Source organism: Anguilla rostrata, chromosome 1 (genome assembly GCF_018555375.3).
Source record: "Anguilla rostrata isolate EN2019 chromosome 1, ASM1855537v3, whole genome shotgun sequence".
NCBI lineage: Eukaryota > Metazoa > Chordata > Actinopteri > Anguilliformes > Anguillidae > Anguilla > Anguilla rostrata.
In genome coordinates this window covers 56,077,791-56,097,166 of record NC_057933.1, presented here as the reverse complement: position 1 = coordinate 56,097,166, position 19,376 = coordinate 56,077,791, and the positions used below count along the sequence as shown (strand labels likewise).

General features: G+C 49.7%; 1 protein-coding gene across 7 annotated transcripts in view; it reads left to right on the top strand.

The window, feature by feature from the left end:
* Window positions 1-19,376, top strand: part of slc4a7 (solute carrier family 4 member 7) — an 82,477-nt gene that overhangs the window by 28,996 nt on the left and 34,105 nt on the right. For 2 of the 7 annotated variants that reach the window (XM_064343492.1, XM_064343502.1), the window contains exon 2: window positions 13,437-13,518. In XM_064343492.1, the coding sequence (XP_064199562.1) occupies window positions 13,437-13,518 (82 nt within the window). Of the gene's footprint in view, window positions 1-485; window positions 770-13,436; window positions 13,519-19,376 lie in introns of those variants that run through there. The other 5 variants (XM_064343520.1, XM_064343528.1, XM_064343537.1 and 2 more) reach the window with 5 other exon arrangements.

Below are 19,376 nucleotides of genomic sequence, written 5' to 3'. Positions count from 1 at the left end.
ACACACACACACGTACACACAAACATTCAAACACACTCGCACACATGCACACACATACGCACACACACACATGCACACTGGCACACAAACACACACACGAACACGCATACACACGTACACACAGACACACAGGTCTATAAATAGATAATTTATATTTAGCTCCCAGCCAAACAGAGGTGGTGGTGATGTGGGGGGGGGGTTGTCAGATGTCCAATTTGGGATCGCGCCGTGTTGACACCGTGGCCCCTCCCTCTGCTTGCTGACCCGCCCCCAGTGGTGAGTCTAACCCTGCCAGCGCTGGTCCAGTTTCCAGCAGACCGTGGAAGAGAGGCGAAGAGGCTCCATCCTTTCAGCCCATCTCAGATCCGTCTTTCTCCAGCATCGCGTCCAGAAGCTCCGCGCTGCGTCCGCCCTTTCTCTCTGTCTGTCCCGGTCGCTCGTCTGTGTCTGTCCCGGTCGCTCGTCTGTGTCTGTCCCGGTCGCTCGTCTGTGTCCGTGCCCCAGGGACAGCGGGACCCTCCGTCTGCGCAGGCCTCCGGGCTGCAGGTGCCTGACCTTCGTCGCTCTTTCCCGCCTTCCACCTCTTCCTCGCGGCGGTGGTGTCGCTCGGCCGGATCGCCGTGCGGCCGATCGCTCCCTGTGACCGGCGTTTCCAGTCCTCCTCGGCCCGCCCGTCTGGGGCTTGTATTTTATTAGAGTAATGCAGAACCTCTGGAGCGAAATAGCTAACCTCAGGAGAGGTCCAGGTCCCAGAACCACCAGAGCTTCGGTAGGTACGCGCGTGCATGTGTGTGGAGGTTGTGTGTGTGTTTGCGTGGGATTGTGGGGGTTTGGGTTTGTGCGTATGTCTGTGTCTGTGTAGGGTTTTGTGTGTGTGGTTGTGTGCGTGTGTTTGTTTGTTTGTGTTTGAGTGTGTGTGCACGTGTGTGTGTGTGCTTGTTTGTTTGTGTTTGAATCTACGTGTGTATGTCTGTGTGTGTGTGTGTGTGTGCGTGCTTGTTTGTTTGTGTTTGAATCTACGTGTGTGTGTGTGTGTGTGTGTGTGTGTGTGCGTGTATGTGTGTGTGTGTGTATGTCTCTGTGTGTGTGTGTGCTTGTTTGTTTGTGTTTGAATCTGTGTGTGTGTGTGTGTGTGCTTGTTTGTTTGTGTTTGAATCTACGTGTGTATGTCGTGTCTGTGTGTTGTGTGTGTGTGTGTGTGTGTATGTCTGTGTGTGTATGTTGTGTGGTGTGTGTGTGTTGTCTTGTGTGTATGTCTGTGTGTGTGTGTGTGTGTGTGTGTGTGTGTGCTTTTCTCAGTTTGGCTGCTTGCCCCTTACACGCCGTGCTTTGAGAAGCGTGGTTCTGAGGAAGTATGTGTGCTCTTACATGGGCTCTGGCACCAGTCCTGCCATCTGTGTCCTCTTTCACAACCCTGCTGCAGACCCTTTCTCCTACCGCTAACTCTCACCCTCACCCTAACCGTAAACCTCACCCTCACCCTAACCGTAAACCTCACCCTAACCCTCACCCTGTGCGGTGCACTTCCTTTTAGAACAGAGCCGTGTGCCCAGCCAGACCAGCCGGTCTTCATTCTGAAGTTGTCATCATTGGAACGTTGTGCTTGTGCTCTTTGCGTATGTCATAATATGTAAATTATAATTCCAGTAAATGGCCTGAAATCTATTGAGGTGAAATTCCAGTTTTATTTGAGCCGTGTGTCTTTGTGTCTGTTTGCTTTACTCTGGGACCGGTGTGGTTTAAATAATTTTTATTGTAATGGGAAGCATGTGTTTCGAGTCCTAGATGAGGCTTTGCTGTCGTACTAATAAAGCTGTCCGTCCCCGTGCATAGAGGCACCTGCCAAGCACGTGAATGCGAGTGGTAATGCTTTGGGCTGTTCTGACGCTCTCCACAGGATCAGACAGGTGTTAGCAGCACTGAGAATCCAGCGTGAAGCGATGCATCGTTTCTTCCGAAAACACCGTCTACTCACCAGTCTGGAGCCTGGTTTTGCGACGCGACAGCATTTTAGAATGTTCTGGAGAGGAGTGCAGCAGTGTGAGCGGCCCCGTCTCAGAAGGCCTGGTGCCGGGGCGCTTGCCGGTGTGGGCGACTCTGCTGGTTTAGTTTCAGCAGGGAGTCGCCAGTCGCAGCTTGATGCTCAAAGTTTAAAAAGCCCTGAGTATTATTATGTGACCTACTGGTGCAGAGCTCTGTGTCAGGAACAGATGGAAAAGATTGATCTTCCATTTGATCTTTATTGCCATGGTGAGCTGCGGGCCCTTGCGTTGCATGATGGGAGTAGTGGCGGTGTCTGGCGCTCTGCGGTGGCGCGGGGATGGGGGCTGTGAACTGCGGAGCTGCCGGGGCGAAGCTCACCGCCGCCAGGGTACCCACCCCGGAACAGCGTGTGCTGCCAGAACACGGCGTGGTGAAGCCGGGAGCGTACGCGGCGTAGTCACAGGGCCTCGCAGACGCAGGCAGGCCTGGGGCCTGCCTGGAACATCAGCTCCTCTTCAGCGCTGTCTGTTTGCTGAGGCTGTGTTCTTCAGTGTTTGCTGTTGGGAGAATGGCTGGGGCTGGTGATTACTCTTATCACTTTGCTAGCCTTAGTCTTGTTGCCTTGATGTAAGGAGCGTAATGTACGTTCAGACTGGTGTGTGAGAGCAGTAATGTGTGTTCAGACTGGTGTGTGAGAGCAGTAATGTACGTTCAGACTGGTGTGTGAGAGCAGTAATGTGTGTTCAGACTGGTGTGTGTGAGCAGTATGTGTGTTCAGACTGGTGTGTGAGAGCAGTAATGTGTGTTCAGACTGGTGTGTGAGAGCAGTAATGTGTGTTCAGACTGGTGTGTGAGAGCAGTAATGTGTGTTCAGACTGGTGTGTGAGAGCAGTAATGTGTGTTCAGACTGGTGTGTGAGAGCAGTAATGTGTGTTCAGACTGGTGTGTGTGAGCAGTAATGTGTGTTCAGACTGGTGTGTGAGAGCAGTAATGTGTGTTCAGACTGGTGTGTGAGAGCAGTAATGTGTGTTCAGACTGGTGTGTGAGAGCAGTAATGTGTGTTCAGACTGGTGTGTGAAGCAGTAATGTGTGTTCAGACTGGTGTGTGAGAGCAGTAATGTGTGTTCAGACTGGTGTGTGAGAGCAGTAATGTGTGTTCAGACTGGTGTGTGAGAGCAGTAATGTGTGTTCAGACTGGTGTGTGGAGCAGTAATGTGTGTTCAGACTGGTGTGTGAGAGCAGTAATGTGTGTTCAGACTGGTGTGTGAGAGCAGTAATGTGTGTTCAGACTGGTGTGTGAGAGCAGTAATGTGTGTTCAGACTGGTGTGTGAGAGCAGTAATGTGTGTTCAGACTGGTGTGTGAGAGCAGTAATGTGTGTTCAGACTGGTGTGTGAGAGCAGTAATGTGTGTTCAGACTGGTGTGTGAGAGCAGTAATGTGTGTTCAGGCTGGTGTGTGTGAACCATAATGGATGACTGTAAGGTACCTTCAGAGCCATCTGTGCTATTTGTATTTCAAGTTAAGCCCTCTATTCCAGTTCCCTACTCTCTGCACTCCACTGTGCTCAGATTTACTCAGTGTGAGTGTGTGCATGCAGGTAGACAATTCAGTGGCAGCCGTTTGGAGTGACAGCAGAGGCTGACCAATCAGAACTGTGGGTTAGTGGTGTGGTTTCCAGGGGAGATGCTGCTGGCACATCCTTGAGCAATGTGTTCAGCACGAATGGCTTCACTTTCCAAATCTCTGAATTTACACTGTGATACCTGCCATGGTATTGGCTTAACATAGAATGGAGTAATACTCATCGTCTTCATGAGCAGGAACAAAATGGAAGTGGACGCATCTGCCTTTTTAATAACAGGAAGTGTGCTGAAACCATAACAGTTTCCAGGTTGTCAATCTAATAGAGGAAATGGGGAAGAGTTATTGCATCAACATGGAAACTGTGCTCCATGTTAAAAGGTGAAATTACACACATGGATCATGTGTTCAGAGTTTGGCATGAAGGTTGAAGTCTTTCCGCCCGGCAGTGGTGAGGGGTTCTGGGCTCACACTGCCCTAACCTTTCCGCACACACGCGTGGCCAGCATGGGCCATATTTCTGTCCCATGTATTTTTGGAAGAGGGCTATGTGGGACAGTGCGTTGCCAAGCGGTATTTTTAAACCTTAGTTTTTAGAGAAGTGAGCTCAGAGAAAAGTCCCAAAAATAGCCCCCTCCCCCCTCGTCCTGTTACATGCATCACGGGTGGCTGAACTAGGTGCTAGGTGGGGCAGTGGGAGGAGCCGTAGCAGTCACAGCCACTGGGCGGGGCTGTGGGAGGAGCGGTAGATGTCACAGCCAGTGGGTGGGGCAGTGGGAGGAGCTATAGCAGTCAGAGCCAGTGGGCGGAGCAGTGGGCAGAGCCTTAGCAGTCAGAGCCATTGGACGGGGCAGTGGGAGGAGCTGTAGCAGTCAGAGCCACTGGGCGGGGCAGTGGGAGGAGCTGTAGCAGTCAGAGCCACTGGGTGGGGCAGTGGGAGGAGCTGTAGCAGTCAGAGCCACTGGGCGGGGCAGTGGGAGGAGCTGTAGCAGTCAGAGCCACTGGGCGGGGCAGTGGGAGGAGCTGTAGCAATCAGAGCCAGTGAGCGGGGCAGTGGGAGGAGCTGTAGCAGTCAGAGCCAGTGGGCGGGGAAGTGGGAGGAGCTGTAGCAGTCAGAGCCAGTGGGCGGGGCAGTGGGAGGAGCTGTAGCAGTCAGAGCCAGTGGGCGGGGCAGTGGGAGGAGCTGTAGCAGTCAGAGCCAGTGGGCGGGGCAGTGGGAGGAGCCGTAGCAGTCAGAGCCAGTGGGCGGGGCAGTGGAAGAAGCAGTAGCAGTCAGAGCCAGTGGGCGGGGCAGTGGGAGGAGCTGTAGCAGTCAGAGCCAGTGGGCGGGGCAGTGGGAGGAGCTGTAGCAGTCAGAGCCAGTGGGCGGGGCAGTGGGAGGAGCTGTAGCAGTCAGAGCCAGTGGGCGGGGCAGTGGGAGGAGCCGTAACAGTCAGAGCCAGTGGGCGGGGCAGTGGAAGGAGCAGTAGCCATCAGAGCCTCAGCCTAGCTAAGTGTTCTTCCGTAGACATGGGATTCGTGGTCATGCACACTCGGCAGTGTTATAGGCCTACCCTGCCGTTTGCAGGCCTGATAATGCAGCAGCCCTGCACTGCCAGTGGAAAGACTGGCTCACAGCTCTAGCACAGAGTCTGTTGGTTAGCGCAAGGTTTGGCGTTTTGTTGCAGTACAAGCACATTTACTGTCTGTGCTGAGGTTGCTGTTTGCATCCATCATGTTTTAGGGCTTTTGTCGTGGGCGTGGTTTGGCACGCACATTTGACACATTTGGCAGTATTTCAGCAGTCTTGGCTAATGGAGTTGCGTAGTTTAATTAAAATAGGGCCAAGACTGATGTTTTATTTTCCTTAAGGCTTTTTCCATTCTGGATTTGTGCGTTTAAACTAGGGGTTAAACTGAAACTCATGGCATAAAGGCACGTTTGCAGTGGCACTTGTGGCCTGAGGTAAATGCAGTGCATTGAGTGGTAGTGTAGATGACAGGAGCTCCATCAGTCCAGTGGATGTGAGAGCAATGGCCCGGAGCGAAGGCGGTCTTTATCCTGGGCATAATGGGGTGATTGAGTGGCGGCTGTTATAATGTTGATGTGAGCGCGTGCTTTACAGCGCTTGTGTGGTGCTGTGGCCGAGACGGGCTGCTGCTGTATCTGCTGCGTTACTGATGCAGGCCTGCCTGGCCCCACTGGGGAAGAGCTCCGCTGTGCTGACCAGGCTTTACAGCCAGCCTGAGATCTCAGTGTGTGTGTGCGTGCGTGCGTGTGTGTGTGCGTGTGTGTGTGCGTGTGTGTGTGCGTGTGTGTGTGCGTGTGCGTGTGTGTGCGTGTGCGTGTGCGTGTGCGTGTGCGTGTGCGTGTGCGTGTGTGTGTGTGTGTGTGTGTGTGTTTGTGTGTTTGTGTGTGTGTGTGTGTGTGCGCGTGCGTACGTGCGTGTATATGAATGTATGGTTGTGTGAGAGGGAGACATGTACAGTATGTGTGTGTATGCAAGTTTGTGCGTGCATGTGTGTGTGTGTGTGTTACATTACAGGCATTTAGCAGACACTTTTATCCAGAGCGACTTACATTACATAACATTTACAGTGCATCTGTTTATACATCTGTATATATACTGAAGCTTTGCAGGTTAAGTACCTTGCTGAAGGGTACAACGGCAAGGTCCTACCTGGGAGTCAAACCTATGACCTTTAGGTTACAAGATCAGCTCTTTACCCATTATACTACACTGCTGCCCACGGCATCTCTGCTGGTGCTTAAATGGAAAAGTCAGTTAACTTTTGGAGTTGGGTGTGTGTGTGTGTGCACGTGTGTATAAGTTTGTGTGTGTGTTGTTTTTGTGTAGGTTTGTGTGTGTGTGTGCATGTATGTGTATTTATGAATGTGTGGATGTGTGAGAGGGCGACGTACAGTATGTGTGTGTATGTAAGTTTGTGTGTGTGTAAGTTTGTGCGAGGACAATAAGGTATATTGTATTGGACATAATGTGTGGATGTATGAGAGGGAGATGTGCACAGACAGTCAGGCTGTTGGTCTCAGTGCTGAAGGGCCGGTCCTCCGGAGCGCTCTGCTCTGCTCTGGGAGGAGAGTGTGTGGGAGCCCCAGCGCTGCGCCGGGGTCTCGCGGACGCCGCGATGACCTCAGGGTCAGCCGGCCTAAGTCCCGAGCCTTGGAGTAGAGTCAGACGCTCTTTACTCTGAGTTGTGTAAAATGATCTCAGTGGGAGCGTCTCCCAGAGCTCATCTCCGCTGGTGCCTGTCCAGACAGCCACACGCAGGCCCTCACGTACCCCGCCTCTGGGGACGCTGGGAGAGCGCGTGAAGCAGGGTTCACATCTCAGCTTTAACCGACCAGAAATGTGAGGAGCAAACCCCCCCGAAGAGAGTTTTATTGGGTATTTTTAATGTACATGTAGTATAATTATACATACTGTACTCTGTGCCTGTCCAGGATTGGCCTCATAGACTGTTGTGCATGGGCCCTAGCTGGTGAGATATGGAGGCTTACACGTGTGGCTGTTTCACTTGACTTGGAAAAGGGCGCCATCCATGTGAATGATTTTCTGCTACCAAAGCGCATTGTTCTCTGATCTTAATGTGTGGAAGTCAATACAGGTCACTGCCCACTTCCCAATATTGTCATTTATACCTTGGAAATCACAAGTTTGATTGTTTGCTGTTTTTGGGGTTTTTTATGGGTCAGGGTAATGGCTGGTCACGAACAGTTCAATGGAAAAAAAGGATCTCTGACTTCACTAGATGCATACAGCAGATATGTTTGTTAAATGGAAAAGTCGGGTAAGTTTTGGAGTCTGAAGTTTTTCCAAGGTTTTGTGTAGACCACGTTGCCCCAACTGAACTTGTGCAATTCAAGATTTTAACTTTGCTTGTAATTGTCGGGATAATAAATGGTCATCAAGGACCTCATTAAAGTTACTTAACTCATTCATGACTGCAGCTGGACATCAATATCTAAGCTGTTGAATAAATGCCATGATCATTTGAAAAGGTCTGTTTGAAGTGTATAAGGGTCTTCTGTAGCTCTCACTTGGCCTAACCTTCCAAGAGTTCAGAAACAGCGGGCAGACGGACTCCGCCAGGGTGCCTGATCCTACTTGGGAAGTTGCAACCAAACAGTTTGGCTGGGATTAGGCTCTTCAGACAGCCCTTCTGCTTGTCCTTTCAGAGTTTCCACCCCGCACCTCTCTCGGAGATTAGAGTTAATCAGCTCGCAGCTGTGTGCGTGTGCGTGTGTGTGTGTGTGTGTGTGCAGGTGTGTGTGTGTGTGTGTGCGTATGTGCGCGTATGTGTGTGTGTGTGTGTGTGTGTGTGCGCGCGTATGTGTGTGCAGGTGTGCTTGCCTTTGTGTGTCTGTATGTGCGTGTGTCTGTATGTGTGTGTGTGTGCATGTGTGCAGGCAGTAAGTTTTTTTTATTATAACACCTTACAGGCCACGCAGTACTACGTGTGAGTGGTATATCTCACTGAGAAGTGACTGGTAGCCTGTCAGCCCCTGGTGTTGTGTCACTGGTAGGAGCTGATGAAGTGATACCAGGGACGAGCAAAACCTGGAAAATCGCCAAACGTTTTGAGTGCAAAAAATGTGTTCACACGTTTAAATGGTTTGGGGTTTCTGAATCTGCCTCATTTCAGTTTTAACACTTGGACTGTAGCCAAGATGTGCCTTCCACTGCAAAGTTGCAAAAGCAACCACAGAGCAGATTTCAAAAGCAAGTACTGTGGCGTATATAAGAGTGCTAATCAGGGTGCTTGGTTTAGTGAATCTTTAAAAATGTAACTCAACAAAATAAAAAACAGGCAAAACATTAAATGAATATGTTTTATATAACAAAGAAAAAGTCAAGGAAACTTTCCTTTAATAAGAAGAGGAGCAGCGCTGGTCTCCTGTTTTTGCCTGGTGTTGTCGTGGCTTTTCACAGTTAAAGCTCTCATAGATGTTTGTTAGAATGAGTTGCGGTCCGGCTCCAGCTGATAGCGTAGCCGCTACACGGCTCCTTACTCAGTCACCGTCAAATGTTTACGTCTACCGTGATTTAGCAGTGTGCCGGTGCTTTTCAAGTACGTTACATTTGACTTTATTTTCTGGAATCTCCTCAAAGTTTATCTTCCGTTCTTTGCGAAGCATTTCGAGGAATGTCAGTTTCATTTTTGGCACACACACAAGTGTGCCTGCGTTATCGCTTTAGAGCTGATCAAGGAACATTTTTCCCGTGTCCATGTCACAACCGCACTCCTTTGTCAAACCCAACACCAGATCAGCGCCAATACATGAGAAACACAAGTTTACGATAATCACAGTGAAAATTGGACAGGTCTTCCTAAACATTTAGGGTTTTTTTTTAATATTTAATGACTATAGGCATACTGTGCAGGTTTTTTTTGTTTGTGTTTACAATCACAGAAGTATTCTCCTCCGTCTTCAACCTTGAGTACCGGACCAAGTCACTGACACACAAAGTCATTAGAAGCTGTCTGTAAATTTCTCCCATTAATTCAGTTACCTGGCCTGGACATTAGGCTACATTGTCCAGTTGGGACCATGAACAGGACATAAAAAATGATTTGAAATCTGGACATTCCGGTCAAACACTTGACCTCTGGCGAGCCTAGCTGCATAGCTAGAGGTGAAGTTACTTACAGGTCCAACAGGAACAAATCCAGCTCCGTGTCGCAGTTCATGCCCATGGCACACTTCAGCTGTGGCCACAGAGGAAAAGCAATTCCAAGGTGACAGTAACTTTAGTTCTTGAACGAGTCCTGTCGGCTTGGCTTTTTGCTTTGCTGTATCTGGGCCATTACAGCATCTGGCTAGTTAGTAACAAACACTGCGCTGAGATCTGATCCCAAACCACACTGCCTCTCTGTAGCCACACCCACCCCAGCCCCACACAGAAAAGAGTGCCACACCCAGTCACATCCTGAACACATTTTAGAATAACAAATACAGGTAAAGGTGCATGAATTCCGCAAAAGTGCGTAAAGTAAAGATTATGCCTTACCATGGTTATTTATAATATTTTCAAGTTACAAATCCTGCATCGTATGCCTTTAAACATTGAGAAGTCGCACACCTAAACTGAAATAACCCAGCATAGGCCTGTTGGGATGTGGGCGGTGTCCTGCTGCTGCGGACTCCTAGCCACACTCAGCTGATGATCTAAGTGTGGCCCCGGCGCCAACCTGCAGTGCTCTGTGTGCCTGTGAAAGAGAAATAAGTTCCTTATGTCTGTGTGCCTGTGAAAGAGGAATTAAGTTCCTTATGTCTGTGTGCCTGTAAAAGAGGAGTAAGTTCCTTATGTCTGTGTGCCTGTGAAAGAGGAATAAGTTCCTTATGTCTGTGTGCCTGTGAAAGAGGAATAAGTTCCTTGTGTCTGTGTGCCTGTGAAAGCGGAATAAGTTCCTTATGTCTGTGTGCCTGTGAAAGAGGAATAAGTTCCTTATGTCTGTGTGCCTGTGAAAGAGGAGTAAGTTCCTTATGTCTGTGTGCCTGTGAAAGAGGAGTAAGTTCCTTATGTCTGTGTGCCTGTGAAAGAGGAGTAAGTTCCTTATGTCTGTGTGCCTGTGAAAGAGGAGTAAGTTCCTTGTGTCTGTGTGCCTGTGAAAGAGGAGTAAGTTCCTTATGTCTGTGTGCCTGTGAAAGAGGAGTAAGTTCCTTGTGTCTGTGTGCCTGTGAAAGAGGAGTAAGTTCCTTGTGTCTGTGTGCCTGTGAAAGAGGAGTAAGTTCCTTATGTCGGTGTGCCTGTGAAAGAGAGGTAAGTTCCTTATGTCTGTGTGCCTGTGAAAGAGGAGTAAGTTCCTTGTGTCTGTGTGCCTGTGAAAGAGGAGTAAGTTCCTTGTGTCTGTGTGCCTGTGAAAGAGGAGTAAGTTCCTTATGTCTGTGTGCCTGTGAAAGAGGTGGTGTTTTAGCGGTTTTTTGACGGTGATGTTTGAGTAGTTGTTTTGTGTAGTGGTCTGTGGGTCTGAAACCTCTGAATGTCATATGCAAAAGTCTGAACTGTGGAGGGACTGGGAGGGAATAGTTTTATTGGAGGAAGTCGTCCTGCCATAAACATTAGCATAATGTAAAACAAAGAGAAAGCCACCCCACAGACATGCCGTCAGTCTTCAACTATATACAGAGTACGGGAGACAAATAACCAGCTGTGTCTACTCTCTGTGTCTGAACGGTTATAAAAACCCTGCACCATTACACTCAGTGAAACATTACTGAACACCGTTATAAAAACACTGCACCATTACACTCAGTGAAACAGCTACTGAACACGGTTATAAAAACACTGCACCATTACAGTTAGTGAAACATTACTGAACACCATTATAAAAACACTGCACCATTACACTCAGTGAAACATTACTGAACACGGTTATAAAAACACTGCACCATTACACTCAGTGAAACATTACTGAACACGGTTATAAAAACACTGCACCATTACACTCAGTGAAACATTACTGAACACGGTTATAAAAACACTGCACCATTACAGTCAGTGAAACATTACTGAACACCGTTATAAAAACACTGCACCATTACACTCAGTGAAACATTACTGAACACCGTTATAAAAACACTGCACCATTACAGTTAGTGAAACATTACTGAACACCGTTATAAAAACACTGCACCATTACACTCAGTGAAACATTACTGAACATGGTTATAAAAACACTGCACCATTACAGTCAGTGAAACATTACTGAACACGGTTATAAAAACACTGCACCATTACAGTTAGTGAAACATTACTTAACACGGTTATAAAAAACACTGCACCATTACAGTTAGTGAAACATTACTGAACACGGTTATAAAAACACTGCACCATTACAGTTAGTGAAACATTACTGAACACGGTTATAAAAACACTGCACCATTACAGTTAGTGAAACATTACTGAACACGGTTATAAAAACACTGCACCATTACAGTTAGTGAAACATTACTGAACACGGTTATAAAAACACTGCACCATTACAGTCAGTGAAACATTACTGAACACGGTTATAAAAACACTGCACCATTACAGTCAGTGAAACATTACTGAACACGGTTATAAAAACACTGCACCATTACAGTTAGTGAAACATTACTGAACACCGTTATAAAAACACTGCACCATTACAGGTAGTGAAACATTACTGAACACGGTTATAAAAACACTGCACCATTACAGTTAGTGAAACATAACTGAACACCGTTACAAAAACAGAACACCACTACAGCTATAGAAACATAACTGTGACACGTGTTAGTTTGTTTCTGGAGGATTCTGTTGCCTGGACTGGCCGTGTGAGTTTCTGGTTTGGTGACGTAATGTGACAGAAAGACGCACTACAGCTGGCTGTTTGCCATGAGGGTATGAGCTGTGCCTCCTGCCCCAGGGCAGTGCTGATCTCACTTTGCTTTATTTATTCCTCACAGACTCCTCCCTTTCTCACAGACGCTTTCAGATACATTTGCATCTTATTTGCATAAAATATGGACATTTGAAAGGAGGGTTGGTGCCCACTGTTCTGGAATCACAGCATCTTTATTCTGTGGATGCAGAGTTTAGCTCGGTTTGGAGGGAAGGCTCAGTCTCCGTGTTGGCCAGCCAACATGGCCAGCCATGCTCCCTACATACAGAGAGGAGATGGAACACATTCATCACTGGGATCAGTATTAGAAGGTTTGTTTTCCGAAAAGGAAGAAAAATTGTTCTTTTCTCTCATCAATATTCATGAGAGATGGCCTTGGAGAAAGCAACAGAATTGGTAGATAAATGTCTTTTCCTGTCTGAGCGTGTGAGTACATCTAGATCTCTGCAATGAGTCATTGTTTATGTAGAGATTCCCACAGCACTTAGGGGGGGAAAATAACTTGATTTGTCAGTCACATTTTTGATTTTGGAAGCCATCTGAATGGGAAATGAATAAAGACAGGCTTTCATTCAGCCACACATTCTCTGAAGTTGATGAGATATTAGGTAGCACGTTGAAATTCTTCTTCCTGTTGTTGTGAAAGTGAAAGTACAGGGCATGATGTTTCCTTAGTGTAACTTCGCAAGACCACCTCAGTCAGACCAGAAAGAGAGATGCCAGTCTCCCAGCACTAAGCTTTGCCCTCTTGCTGTTGCTTTGATGAAGGTCATTGTAGCCACTGTACTTGAGTGTGTAATCTTTTCTTTCCCTCTGTGTGTCCTTGTTTGTGGGAGCCAGTGAGGAGGAGGAGTGGTCAAAGGCTTTAACGTAATAATCACCAGCAAGGTTAGCCCAGTGCCCTCTAGCCTCACCCAGTGGACCCTTATGGCAGGATTTTGCACCTAAAAGTGACTGATGTGTGTTGGTGAGAAATTGTTCTAGGCTGACGGTGACAAGTGGTATGAGGGCAGTAACAGTCCCACACACGCTGTGGGCTGACCTGGGATTTAGAGGGGCGGCTGGGGTCAGGAGGGCATTTGGGGGCGTCAGCTCGAGTGAAGACAGGCTGGGCAGGCAGTTTGCTTGCGTTGTGTGAACTGTAGTATACTTCCTCCTCCTCTGCCTGCTTTTTACAAACTCCTGAGCTTTAATGTGATTCATGAAATTCCACCACTAAAATACAGCGAGTGAGAGAGAGACAGAGAGAGAGACACAGACAGGGAGGGAAGACGGAGTGAAGTGTGCCAAACCAAGAACAGCCGAATCCCCTTCCGTCAGGTTGTGGGTTCCGTGCCTGTTTGTCTGAGAGCTGAGCCGTGTCCAACCCAAATATTTACTTCCACCCTCGCAGGTGCCTTCCAGCTGATTATTTTTTCGAAACCAGAACGATTTTAGTACTTTGGACCGTGACCAGGTGCCCGCTTTACTCTGGGGATTTACCGTTTTATTTTGTCTTTCAGGGAAACGATGACGAGGCAGTTGTGGACCTGGGAAAGACCAGCTCCACCATCCACACAAACTTTGAGAAAGAAGAGCTTGAAAGTAAGTCAGCCTCTTGGTGCCCTCTTGTCCTTCTTGCTCTCTGTCTCTCTGGCTTTCTCTCCTCTGCCTTGTGCTGACTTTTCATCTTTTTATATCTCGCTGTCTCCTTCACTCTGTGTCCTCAGAGTCAGAAAGATATCATTATGGTACCTTCGGAACGGGGGACAGGAAGTGATGTTATGGGCACAGGTGGTGTGGGCAGCAGGACTGTAGGGGTTCTTGCAGGCCCAGTGGTTGTGATACGGACACATGAGGTGCCTGGAACTTGGACCTGGGCTTAGAGACTGTGGTGATGCCTCCAGGGCTCCTTGAAGGACAGGACCAGGGTCCTCACAACAGTGAAAAACAAAGTAGTGGTTGGAAATGTAGGATAGTGCCACATCAGCAGTAGTGGCAAGTCCAGTGGTGTCATGGAGCTACAGTTTGCTGTGTCCATGAGTCCCTAACACTACACTGTGTTAGGAGTTTATTCTCTGTTCCTGCCCTGTGGCTGCAAACCTGTGAAAGCTTTGACATTTGCAGCAGAGCCTGTTTATTTAACCGTAGGTTCTTTTTTTTTGTTTGTCTGAAGTGTTTTCTGGTTCCTAAAATGAGAAATTTGAATGGTCACACATGGCTTGTGAAAGCCCTGGCGTGGTCTGGCTGTGCTCGGCGGTGGCGTTTGTGTTTGTGCGTCTGCCACCTGCTCCTGAGCGCGGCTCTCCAGGGGCTGGCCCCCTCCCTGCGTGTCTGTGTGTCAGGGGCGCTGTGACGCACTGCTCCTCCCTGACAATGCCCCGTTATGGGGCTGATTACAGACCTTCACTGGAGTCACAGTGTATGATGCTGCACCTCCCTTTCTGTCCCAGTGTCGTCCTTCAACACACGCACACAGCATAAGCATGCATACACACACACGCACGCGCGCACACACACAAGCACGTAGCTATACACATACACACACACGCACGCACAAGCACACATACACACGCATGCACACACGCATACGCACAAGCACACATACACATACACGCACGCACGCGTGCACACACACGCATGCACACGCATACGCACAAGCACACACACATGCATACGCACAAGCACACATACACATACACACATGCACGCACACACGCACGCACAGACACACGTCTGCTGCACCATGTGTATGTTTCTCATACTGTGGTGTATACACATGTTGGTGATGTTATAGGGTGTGTCAGTGAGAGTGAGCAGCCCTGCTTCTCCCTGACATGACTGCTCTGGCTGGGCTCTTTCACACACTCTGTCCCTGTATCAGAGCCATGCACACAAGGCACACCTGAAAACATCCTGTCCCACATTCCCCAGCCTCTGGCCCAGCTGTGCTTATGGGGGCCGTGTCTCTGTGTCTCATAATCACTAGCAGCACCCGGTCACTAGAGAACTGTATCTGACTGTGCTGCTGGACTGGGGATGCTGCAGAATCCCTCTCCTTCCACACAGAGCTCAACCAGCAGCAGCTCTGAACCAAACTCCACTAAACACAAAGACTCATGCAGACACACGTGCATGCGCCCACACACACACACACACACACACACACACACACACAAACAGGCAAAGATATGCACATGCACATGCACACTCACACTCTTTTATCTTGGAAATGTATGCGCAGGGGGACCCAGGTCTCATTGTCCGGCCCCCTCTTTAGTTTCCTGGTTCACCTTTGACCTGAGCCCCCCCCTGCCCCCCGAAGGCACAGAGAGTCCTCCTCATGTTAATGCCCTGGGGATAACCCTAACTCCTGCCAAGCAGCTCCACCAGCGCAGCAATGAATAATGTACAGGGGGAACTGAATACGGAATGTTAAATTAGCATACGGAGAACACTGCCAATGTAGCGGTGCAGGCTTCTCCTGGCGGAGTAAAGCTCCTTACCCAGGCGCTCTAAGGGGGACTGGCTCAGAATAAGGAACACTGGAGCACGCTGAGCTCAGCACAAAAAACACTGTTTATGACTCAGCTGGCTGAGCTTTAGCAGCCTTGAAGCGCGTTGGGCACGTTGGGCCTTTCACACAGGCCTGTGCTGCTGTCAGTGTCGCTCCCCTGCGCCCGGCTCCGCCCCCTCCTCCTTCGCTAATAGCATTAGCGCCGATTAATGACCTGGAGCCGGGGCTCCTGCAGACCGCGGCCGCCCGCTCATCCGCGAACCTGCACCGCGGCGCCGCCTTTCAGAGGAGCACCCGTCCTCATCCGCCTCTGCTCCTGTCCCCCTCCCTCCATCCCGTAACGTCCCTCTGTTCTGCCTCTGCTCCTGTCCCCCTCCCTCCATCCCGTAACGTCCCTCTGTCCTGCCTCTGCTCCTGTCCCCCTCCCTCCAGCCCGTAACGTCCCTCTGTCCTGCCTCTGCTCCTGTCCCGCTCCCTCCATCCCGTAGCGTCCCTCTGTCCTGTAATGTCCCTCTCTTCCTTCTGTCCTGGGTTCCTATTGGTCCGTGGCCGTGGGCCTTGTTTTCGGATCTGTGATGACTTGTCCTGACAGATAAATTGGGAGTTGTTGCTTTGTTCACAGATGTGCTGAAATGAAGGGAGAGGTCATTAGAAAGGCACCGGCATGTTCTTCAGTGTGTGTGGCTGTTTTCAGAAGCCCAGTGTTTGTGTAGCCTGACCCTCAGACACAGGTGACTGGAGGCTAGGAGGCAGTGGGAGGGGATTGGCTGCTGTGGTGCTCATCCTGTGCTTATTTAGTCCAGCCATGCTCAGCAGTGCTTGGATTTGGGTTGGTGACACATAGTGGCAGCCTCTGTGGGACAGTCATGTAGGTCACCCACCTGTATGGCGTTTATTATAGGGGCTGATATAGATGTGCGAAAGGAATGGGCCAGTGGGGATTTGGTAGGCTTTACACTGTGCTTTCCTTTAGATAGCGTTCAGCTGTGGGAAGTGGGGCTTTAGTTCTAGAGTGCACGTAAGCCAGTTAATGAAAGGGTTGAGCCCTTCACAGGAGGGACCGAGACGAACAGGATTTCCAGGTTTGATGTGTAGCCTCAGCTTGGCATAAAGGAATAGGTGTCAAAAGCATGTCTTAAATGCCAATGCTGTGAATCATACTTTGAATAGACATCCGTGGTGTGCTCTGTCATGTTTGCCCACGGCGATGTGAGGAAATGGGTTCACGGAATGGGTTGCAGGTTTGAATCCCTGGCATGCCGCTGATTGGTGCAGGTAATAGATTATGGTATTAGAGGGAATTAAGTATTTACATCCCATAGTGTGCTGTTGGCAGAGACTGTGTGACAGTGGGTATTTAGAGTGTTGTACGTAAGAGGAGCTAGATATTGTGTGTGTATGTGTGTGTCTGTCTGTGCGTGCATGTGTGTGTGTGTGCAAGAGGACATGAACCTCTCCTATGTGTAGCAGGATGTATCCAAGAATACGCTGATCCTGGCGAGCTGTATGGGAAATCCCTTTCTGTGTTTAACACTTTTATTTATCTTATCTGGCCCGATGTCGTACAGAGCATATTTGTTTTATCTGATAAAGTCTGTTTGAGCTTTGGGAATGCTTTGCTGAGCAGTCATTTTTCACGCTTGCTTATTTTAAGGAAAAGGCCACGCTCTTCCTCTTACAGGAAGTAGGCTACATACAGTAAGAGGGAGGAGCTCTGAGGGGTCAGCCGGGCTGAAGCTGCATGTCCCCGCTGCTGATTGGTCATTTTAGCAACTCCCAGTAGAAATGAGTGGTGATGTTTGCCCAGATAGTTTGTTGAGGTGGGAGTTTGCCTCTGTCTGTTCAGTCTGTTGCTATTGATTACCCGTGGTGTCATATTTAGATTTTTTTATGCTTTGGTCCTTGCCGGTGGCAAGCTCTGTCCTGGGTGTTGTAGACACACCCAGTTTTTGATTTGTACACCCAAATATCGGAGGTTTCACCCTGGTCCATCCCGGTCCGCCTATATTTCTCTGGTAGACCCATAATTGGACTTGTGGTGCTACTAGGCCTACTGGGTGGCTCTGAGTGTTGGTCCGTTTTGAAAGGAGGGCGGGCGGAACAGGAAGCAGGCCTGCTGTAGGTGGTCCCTCAGTGGTGTGGGATTGCATTAAAGTGTTGAAGTGTACGTGCCCCTCCCATGTGGTGACCTGTGCTCACTGCTGCCAGGCCCCCAGACTGACCTCTGACCTTGCGAGCGGGGTGCGAGGGCAGGGTGGGAGAGGGCTGCTCGGAGGTACGTGAACTTCAGCAGCTCAATCCGTGTGGCAGTAAGACGGTCCGACCGAATGCAGCTACGGCCTCTTTATCCAGGGACCAGTGGGCACGCCAGAGCTTCAGCAGTTCAGCAGTGCCCCCCGGCTAGAGAGGACTGCGTCAGGCCACGGCCACCTGCGGAGCCCTGACCTCTCCGCCCTGTGTCACATGCTGCCAGGGGACCAGGGGTGGGATGTATCGGACCCCCCCCCGCCCGTGTGTGTAACTGCTCTCCTGTGACTCTCTCCCTGGGGAAGTGGAGCTCCAGGCTCTCCCTCAATGAAACCACAGCATGCACTGGACCACAAAGCGCACCTCTCGCTGTGACTTCAGCTCTAAGTGTTATAGACTGCATCTCACCAAAAGTGCGTTTATATACGACAGCGTGTGTGCCAAATGTGAGATACATTAGACTTCATGGGCATGGGTGATTGTTAACTTGTCTGAAGTGTCAGTATTGCATTCAAGAGGCCTGTTTCACTTCGGGCTTGAATGGCAGCTAAATGGTTTCATTCTGCAGTGTACTGAGAGACCAGCCTGCTCTCTCTCACCCGACTCCTTTGCAGCCCACTTTAACCTGTATCAACAAGCTTCCTTTCTCCCGCTTAAATGAAGCAGACACCTCTTCTGCTCCTCCCTGCCCAAATAAAAACAGCAGCACATATAATTCTGTAACTGGCCAAAATCATTTCTCGCCTTGTCCTGGTGAGCCTGAAAGCCAGGCGCTTGTGGGAGCCTCTGCTTGCCTTTGTGGAGGGGAGGTGTTTTTGGCGAGAGGGAGAGGACACGGTCACTTTCTTTGACGGTGTGCACATTCCAGGCCGTTGTGTTCAGGAGAGAGAGGGAGTCTTTTCTCATTGGTGGCTCGGCCACCAGAGGTACCCTGCGCAGACGTACTGAACCTCATATCCTCCCGTTCGCCTGCTTCTGGGCTCTGCTCACTCCATGCATTTAATTGCAGGGTACTAAGATTGGCGGGTCTGCGCAGCACCTGCTCCAGACCGTGCTCTTGAACAAGTGCTCGATCTACACAGCAGCGCGCAAACCAACATCCCATGAGCCTTTGCACAGAGCGCATTAAATAATGAACTGGGGTGGCACTTAGTGGAGCACTCTGAACCGTTGCTGTGGCAACCCTAGTTTCATTCAGATCTCTTTGGAATCTTTCTCTTATGATTTTGCTGTTCATTAAAGACAAGCGACCACCCTGCAAGGGGCAATCACATGACTTCTGCTTCACCTATCAGAGGTGCAGGTGGCGATGTTGCCGATGCCTACAGTGCAGAGGCTTGTCTGTCTGTAGCAGAGTGGTGTGTGCCTTTTTGAAAGAGTGTCTTAGTGCATGTGTGTGTGCGTGTGTGCGCGTGTGCGCGTGCGCGTGCGTGTGTGTGTGTGTGTGCGTGTGCGTGTGCGTGTGCGTGTGCGTGTGCGCGTGTGTGCGTGCGTGCGTGTGTGTGCGTGTGTGCGTGTGTGTGCGTGTGTGTGTGTGTGTGCGTGTGTGTGTGTGTGCTCAGTCTGGTGTCAGCCCCCGGTCTGCTTCCCGTCTCGGTGCAGGAGCACATCCGCGGCGGCTGCGCTGTGACAGGCAGACGGAAGCCCTTTAACAGGAAGTCAGACCAGAGGCTGACGCGGTGTCTGTTTCCTGACGCCG